The sequence below is a fragment of the Octodon degus genome, unplaced genomic scaffold, assembly GCF_000260255.1.
Source record: "Octodon degus isolate 3935 unplaced genomic scaffold, OctDeg1.0 scaffold00033, whole genome shotgun sequence".
In the NCBI taxonomy this organism is placed as follows: Eukaryota; Metazoa; Chordata; class Mammalia; order Rodentia; family Octodontidae; genus Octodon; species Octodon degus.
In genome coordinates, this window is record NW_004524609.1 from 4,688,999 (window position 1) to 4,697,472 (window position 8,474).

General features: G+C 47.1%; 1 protein-coding gene and 2 pseudogenes across 2 annotated transcripts in view; all 3 read right to left on the bottom strand.

Annotated features, from left to right (window-relative positions):
- Nol11 (nucleolar protein 11) overlaps nt 1-8,474 on the bottom strand; it is a 36,621-nt gene that overhangs the window by 21,177 nt on the left and 6,970 nt on the right. Inside the window, exons 4-6 of the mRNA XM_023714119.1 lie at nt 4,281-4,429; nt 2,276-2,333; nt 1,207-1,351 (exon numbers count right to left, since the gene is read on the bottom strand). Of these exons, the coding sequence (XP_023569887.1) occupies nt 1,207-1,351; nt 2,276-2,333; nt 4,281-4,429 (352 nt within the window). The remainder of the gene's footprint in view (nt 1-1,206; nt 1,352-2,275; nt 2,334-4,280; nt 4,430-8,474) is intronic.
- Nucleotides 4,780-5,548, bottom strand: LOC101561891 (annotated as a pseudogene).
- Nucleotides 6,251-7,981, bottom strand: LOC101561490 (annotated as a pseudogene). Its single transcript, XR_001117071.1, has one exon. The product of XR_001117071.1 is annotated as an elongation factor 1-alpha 1 pseudogene (transcript).

An 8,474-nucleotide genomic window follows, 5' to 3' on the forward strand; every position in this document is an offset into this window, starting at 1 on the left:
TTTGTACTTTTTAGGGAAGGGTCTACAGGGTGTTCAGGGTCTCACTACTAGACCGGACTCACAGTGATTTGCCTGTTTACAGCCTCCCAAGACCTAGGATTACAGGCGCACGCCACCACACCCAGTCTCAACTGCCCTCTCAGCACGCCCCAGGAGCCGGCCAGCACGGCAGGCCCAGGGATTGAACCCCTGGCCCCTGCGCCTGCTTGCAGGTGCTTTAATCCGCTAAGCTATTTGGTCAGCCCTGTTTTTTTTTGTTTTGAGACAGAGTTTTACTTTGCAGTTCAGGCTGGCCTTGAACTGACTATGTAGCCCAGGCAGGCCTGGAACTTGTGGCAATCTCCCTGCCTTAGCCTCTTAAATTGTGGGCTTACAGGCATGTTGCTACCATATCCAGCATTTCTTAAGTATTTTTATTCTCTCCTCCATAATTTCTTCAAAATGACTTCACAGCCATGAAGCGCTAGAGGGGAGGACACTACTAAGGCTAGCTTCTTTTTTTTTTTTTTTCCTCCTAGAAACATAAGTCTGGCGTTATTTATAGCATCATGTAGTAGATTCAAGACATCATAAAAAAATTTAAACTCTGTTTCTAAAGAAAGTAAGTGGCAAAGCAGACATGCTGTCATGCCTATAATCCCAGCACTCAGGAGGCTGAGGCAGGAGGAATGCCACTTTGGACCAGTCTGGGCTACACAGTGAGTTCAAGGCCAGTCTATACCACACAGGGAGACCCTTTCTCAAAAAAATAAAAAATAAAGCAGCACATGGCTTGGCTGACCCTGCTCTATTACTGTCTTTGTTCATCTCTCTCTCTCTATTCAAGGAGAGACACACTGAGTCTTGCCAAACAGGGATTTTAAGGTCCATCAGTTACTCTATCGAAGAACACGGCCTTGTCATAAGGATAAAAAGCTTTCCTTTATTATATTATTTACACTTAGGGCAAATGTTAAGACATGGGAGTTATAGAAATGATGTCTGAAAACTGCTTGAGCAGAACTCACACACAAATACTCCCTTAGAACGCAGCACCACTGACCCAAACACACGACCAGCTGTGGTGACGCGTGGAAGGTGAAGGCTCAAACCCTCATCAGGAAGCAGGAAAAGCTAAGACTGTAATGAAAGCCGGCAAGACTCAGAGCTACACTAGCCCACAGTATCCTCTCACTAAAAACTGTTCAAAGTTTTAAGAAAACTTACTTAATGACATTAAAGAGATAAACTTCCGATCCACATAAGCAGTAAAACTCAGTGTAACAGATTTTCCTTCTTGTCCAGGCCACAGAGTATACTTGCTTAAGTTTCGTGTGTGGAACATTTGTACATAAGCACAGTGATTCCCATCCTGCAATAAAAGGTAATATTATTTTATAAACATTGTCATTTTAGCTAACTACATTTAATGTTAAAACTAGAAGTTGCCACTCCACTTAAGTACTTCAATGAATACTTACGTTCTTGTCCAAATTAGATTTAAAATATTATAAATAAAAGTACTCAGAGTGCCTGGTGCGGTGGCACGTCTGCAGTCCCAGCACTTGGAGACTGAGGCAGAAAGATCACTGTGAGTACAAGACCAGCCTGAACTGCACAGCAAGAACCTGACTCAGACAAAAACCAGTGAGGAGCCAGCTCAGTGGCATGAGTGCTGCCTGCAAGCACTAGGTCCTGAGGTTGACCTCCTTGATTAAAAAAAAAATCCATTTAGGCATTGAAGTAATTCTGACTAATATACTTTACTGTTCAAAAAGTATTTTTAGGGGCTGGTGAGATGGCTCAGTGGTCTAAAGCACCTACTTAGAACAAGCTTAGCAAAGCACAGGGACCGCGGTTCAACCCCCAGCACCACATGCCAGCCAGCCCCGCCCCCTGGTGGGCTGAGCTGGCCACACACACACACACACACACACACACACAAAATAAATAAATAAATAAAGCATTTAAAAACAAAAAGTATTTTTAAAATTTAAGAATCTTCTCAAATACTGAAGTTCCATTTTAGTCCTAAAAATAATATAGGCAATTTTAAATTTTCACAAAATGGGCCAGAAAATAAAGATATTACGGGCTGGTGAGATGGCTCGGTGGTCTAGAGCACCTACTTAGAACAAGCTTAGCAAATCACAGGGACCGCAGTTCAATCCCCCCAGCACCACATGCCAGCCAGCCCTACCCCCTGGTGGACTGAGCTGGCCACACACACACACACATACACACAAATAAATAAATAAAATTTAAAAAAAAAATAAAAAATAAAGATATTACTTACCTTTTCAGTAATAAAAACTAAGACAGGATGCCTAAATACCACAAAAAACTTGGACCACCTAAAAATAAAGTTCAAAATAAAAAAATCAGATTAGAAAAAAATGAAGCAAAATTTAAGAAAATGCTAATATTTTTTGGGCCAGAAAGACAGCAGAGAGCATACACCGTGTGCAGTCGCAAATGCCTATCTGTCAGCGGTATCTCCGGATTAAACACAGGACTACTGAAGTCCGAGAGCAGGAGTGCCCTGCACACGGAGCAGCCCGGCCTAAATGCACCCGGCCCTCTCTCTCAGTTACTCCTGGGACCACGGCTCCAGGGCAATGGTAGGCTCTCATCTGCCTACGCAGGCAACAGAGCCTCAGCGGGCTTACGGCCTCCTAACCAAGGCAGCACAGACAGCCTGTGCGGCGGCATGACGCTAAGCACAAGCTGCAGACACCCCGGAGCACACGGCAGGTCAGTCTGGCATGCAGCTGTCAACATGTGATGAAATGAGGGTTGGGGCAATGCGGCCCGTGACACGCCCTTCCATCACCTGGGGAGCATTATGTCTACTCTAGTGTAGAGGCCCACCGGAGCAGTTCTCCTGGACAGAGCCACTGTCTCCATTTTGGCGGTGTCTGACCCTATTTCCTTACATTGATATGTACAGAGTTGGCTAGGATTTTTCATCCTTTCAGTTGGCTTTAAGCAGTGCGTAGTGGTCTAGCCGAGGCGGTGGTAGTTTTTGAAGATGGCACACGTTTCCGGGATAGCCGCCATCTGCTGCTCTTTAATCAAGAGGGGACAAAGAGCCAACGCTCCCTGTGGGATCCAGCCTCCAGACAGAGGCTATGACCTGGAGCTTAAAAGATTACACATCAGAGCTGAAGCCTGACCCCAAAACATTAGACTCTACCTCAGTTATGTACTGCAGGTTACTCTTTCTGCATGTCTTCCTCTCTCTACATAGTGCAGAGGTGAATGCAGGCCCCCTGCCTAGCCCAGCTCGTGTCCCCCACGACTTCCCACCACTCTCAGTCGCTCATCCTCAAGCCACTTCCTTCTTCACAAATGAGTAAAAGCTGGGTTTGGTTGTGAGTAGGAGCCTCTGTTCCAGATAGCCATCTTCATGGCTGGACTTAGGACTCCTTAACTCCCCATCACTATGAATATGCCTTAGTGTCTCTGTTCTCACTACGGGTTGCCCTGGAAGCGGTAGATTGGAATTAGCTTGATGGGACTCCATTAACTTATCCTTGGGATTCCAAATATAAACTTCTTGGACTGAGATGAGGACAGAAAGGGCTCTCTATACCCCAGGTCTGGACGAATGAAGGCCTCACAGCACGATTATGATTTCACTAACAGCAAGCTGTACTTTTCTCTAGAGAAAAAGGTTATGACTTGACAGTTGGAGCAATACAACAGAAAGAAAAGGATTTGGGAGTCTGGAATTATCCATTTCAGCTTAAAATAAATCATCTCAGCACTCTGTTACGGAACAGGACTTGTGTGCCCACGGTTTCCCCACGCACTTGGCACCCCAGCGTCCTTGGGGAACGCCTTCTGACAGGGCCTCCTGGGTGGTGTGCTAGGGCTCTCGGTGTCTGCCAAGGAGGCGCCGGGCAGCGCTCCACCGCTGGCTGCACACCCAGCCCTGGTTCCTGTAACTATGCTTCTACTTGTGAACACAATAAAGCACGCAACAAATACCCAGCACATTTCCAATTTGGTAAAAATTCTCTCCCAGGGGGCCAGGGAGATAGCTCAGTAGAATAAGCTCTTGCCTGGCAAGCACAAGGGCCTGAGTTCAATCCCTGGTTCCGCCAAAATAAAAAATAAATAAAAATTCTCTCTCAAATATTCTTTTGTTTTTGCCGGCTCAGTTGGCCCTGTGGGCAGCGCTGGTGTAGCATGTGGTACTGGGAGACAGAACCTCGGTCGTCCCGTGCCTGCTTAAGCAGTCGCTTTAGACTGCCAAGCTATTTTGCCAGCCCCATCTCCCAAATACTGAAACTTACTTAATCACTTCTCCGTCGGAGAGAACAGTCTCGACCTTCTGCTGGGGCTCTGCGAGCAAGGCCTCCAGGCTGCGGGCAGCGCCGCCCCTGAACAGCACCACGGGCTCCGCCCCTTGTACTGAGTGCACACTGTGCACCTCAGCAGCCAGCTGAAAAACACGAAAGAGCCCTTAGTCTACACAGTTCACACCTAACACAGGGAAAGGCTTTTATTTCTGGTAGTGGGGCCAGAGTCCCACATGGCACATGCCACCCAAGTGCTCAACTAGTAAGCCACATTCCTGCCCTTTTAGTCTTTTTATTACAGGGCTCAGGGCCAAGTGTGAAAGATTGACTTCAAAGTGGCAATAATCCTGCCTAGGTTCCCCGAGCAGCTGGGATTACAGGGATGCACCACCATACTCAGCTAGAAGGCTTACTTTATAAAGGACTGATCTGTTATTGGCTTGATTTAATTCTGTCTTGGCAGGGTCTCCCTTGCACACATGCCCCCTCGGCTTCAGATCTGGTTGAAAGCTACGACGTCCACACTTCGCTCCTGCTCCTCACACTTGGTGACCTCCTCTTCCAGCAAGTTGGTGCCCACCTTGTCGTCTTCCACCACACACTGGATCTGCAGCTTGTGGATGCTGGAACCCACAAGGCCAGCTTGGAGCCACCCCAGAGCAGCCCATCCACTGGATGGAGCGCACACAGGCCTCCAGCTTGGCCACGCCAGTCTCATCATCCCAAGGTTTGACTTTCAGGAGGATGGAGGACTTGGCCACCAGTGAAGCCTTCTTGGATTTCTTTTCTGCATACTGCCTTAGCCTCTCCTCCCACAGCCGGGCTGCCTCGTCCTCCTCATCACTGTCAAATCGGGCAATGTCACTGTCCTCGTCGTCCTTTGCTGGGGTGGCTACCTTCTTGGCTGGGGGCTCCACTTGGCGAACGGGAGCCACGTGCTGCGGTTGGGGCTGGATGGGTGGGTGAGCTCTTCCTGAGGGTGTTTACCAGGCCTCCAGTCTAGAGAGAGCCTGCTGCAGATCCTGCACCACGCTTCTCAGGTTCTGGTTCTCCACTTTCAGGCTGGCAATCAGACAACATGCTCACTATGGACCAGGGGGCTCCAGTGGGTCACCAGGCCCACCAGAGACCCCAGGACTGGAGCTCTGCCAGATGGCACCAGCCTCAGGCCCATTCATCTGCTCGAAGAATTTCCTTTCTGCAACATCACACTTGAACTTGTCAAACCAGACCATCTCACGCACTAGGAAACTGGTGGCCATTTTTACATCAGCCAAGGACACGGCAAACCAGAAGAACCTATAGCACGGTACTCTGTAACTACAGATTGTTATAAAATAAAATATACACAAATAGTCTGACTCTTGATTTTTTTTTTTAAATATATTTGGTACAGGGTCTCATTATGCAGCTCTGACTCATAGGGATCCTCCTGTCGCAGCCTCCCCAGTGCTGGGATTACAGGCGTGTGTCACCATGCCTGGTCTCAGGGGCCAGCTCAGCACACCTGGAGGTGGGGCTGGTGCAGCATGTGGTGCTGGGGATCGAGCCCTTCTCCCTGCGCTTGCCTAAACAGGCACTTAGCCCAATGAGCTATCTCACTGGCCCTGATTCTTTTTTAATGGAAAATAGGTAAAACAAAATTTCATGATATAGAAGAATAACAGGTTACTATTATCTTTAAAGTAGCTTTATAAAATACAAGCATAAAAATTTCTCCAATTGATATTGGTACAAATCTTCCTTTTCTATGAACTGAGACACTAATGGTGTAAGTTGCATTTTTTCTCTTTTTCTTTCTCCTCTCCCTCATCTTAGTTCATTTTAAACAATTTCTTCTCTTTCATAATATTTACTGTACATTTTGGAACTTATTTTCAGTTTCTCACTCTAGGGTAGTACGATGTTTACACGAGTCTGATTTATTTTACTGTAAGTCTTTTTTTTTTTTTTTTTCTCATTAAACTTTGTTTTAATAGGTCTCAAAATTCTGTGACAGATTTTTGGTCAAGTTGTTTCCATTAAAAAGTATTGATTTTAAAAACTAATAACTTAAAAACTGCCACACACACAAAAAAATGGTCCACAAAACATTCTCCTTTCCTTCTGAAGGTTTTACGATGCATTGTTATCATTGACCAGTCTTTCACTATTAAACTTAAATGGCCAATTGGGAGAAACAGTTCTGAGACCGGTCTTCCGCCACTGATTAGGACTGGGGTGGCAGGTGTCAGGGATAATATTCATTTAGCCTTCTGAGCTTTCTGGGCAGACTTGGTGACCTTGCCGGCTCCAGCAGCCTTCTTGTCCACAGCTTTGATGACACCCACAGCAACTGTCTGTCTCATATCACGAACAGCGAAACGACCCAGAGGTGGATAATGAGAGAAGCTCTCGACACACATGGGCTTGCCTGGAACCATGTCAACAATGGCAGCATCACCAGATTTCAGAAACTTGGGCCCATCTTCCAGCTTCTTACCAGACGGGTGATCAATCTTTTCTTTCAGCTCAGCAAACTTGCAAGCAATGTGAGCTGTGTGACAATCCAGGACAGGGGCATAGCCAGCACTGATCTGGCCAGGATGGTTCAGGATGATCACCTGAGCGGTGAAACCAGCTGCTTCCATTGGTGGGTCGTTTTTGCTGTCACCAGCCACATTGCCACGCCGGACATCCTTGACGGACACGTTCTTGATGTTGAAGCCCACATTGTCCCCAGGAAGAGCTTCACTCAAAGCTTCATGGTGCATTTCAACAGACTTGACTTCAGTTGTGACATTGACTGGAGCAAAGGTGACCACCATGCCAGGTTTGAGAACACCAGTCTCCACTCGGCCCACTGGGACAGTGCCAATACCACCAATTTTGTAGACATCCTGGAGGGGCAGCCGCAAAGGCTTGTCAGTGGGGCGAGTGGGTGGGAGGATGCAATCCAAAGCTTCAAGCAGTGTGGTTCCGCTGGCATTGCCATCCTTGCGAGTGACCTTCCATCCTTTGAACCAAGGCATGTTAGCACTTGGCTCCAGCATATTGTCACCATTCCAACCAGAAATTGGCACAAAAGCTACGGTGTCAGGGTTGTAGCCGATTTTCTTAATGTAGGTGCTGAGTTCCTTAACAATTTCCTCGTATCTCTTCTGGCTGTAGGGTGGCTCTGTGGAATCCATTTTGTTAACTCCAACAATTAGTTGTTTCACACCCAGTGTGTAAGCCAGAAGGGCATGCTCACAGGTCTGCCCGTTTTTGGAGAAACAAGCTTCGAATTCACCAACGCCAGCAGCAACAATCAGGACAGCACAGTCAGCCTGCGATGTGCCTGTAATCATGTTTTTGATGAAGTCTCTGTGTCCAGGGGCATCGATGATGGTCACGTAATACTTGCTGGTCTCGAATTTCCACAGGGAGATGTCAGTGGTGATACCACGCTCACGCTCGGCTTTCAGCTTGTCCAACACCCAGGCATACTTGAACGAACCCTTCCCCATCTCAGCAGCCTCCTTCTCAAATTTTTCAATGGTCCTTTTGTCGATGCCACCGCATTTGTAGATCAGATGGCCGGTGGTGGTGGACTTGCCGGAGTCCACGTGTCTGATGACGACGATATTAATGTGGGTCTTTTCCTTTCCCATGTTGGCTTCGATTTAGTGGTGGCCTTCACTATGCCTGTGCTCTCGCGGCAAACCCGTTGCGAAAAAGCTATTTTACTGTAAGTCTTGTTTATACTTCTTCATGGCAGAGGAACATTCCACTGAATAAAAATGCCACATCTTTTTATTTATGTATTTTTTTTTGGAACCAGGGATTGAACTCAGGCCCTTGCGCTTGCCAGGGAAGAGCCCATTCCACTGAGCCATCTCCCCAGCCCCACTTCTTTTTACAATCCTCAGTTGATGGGCATCTGAGTTGTTTCCAGGACTTAGCTATTACAACTTGTGCTGCTATAAATCTGGTAAACATGTATCACTGGGATGTTTTTAATTCTTCTGTGAAGATATGCAGAAGGGGAGTAGCTGGGTTGCATGGGACCTCTAATCCGTTTCTGAAGCGTCTCCACACTGATTTCCATAGTGGCTGTACCAGTGTGTACGCCCACCAACAGTGCAGAAGGGTTCCTTCTTCCCCATAGCCCCGCCAGCAGCTGTTATTGGCTGATTTCTTGACGACAGCCATTCTTTTTTTTTTTTT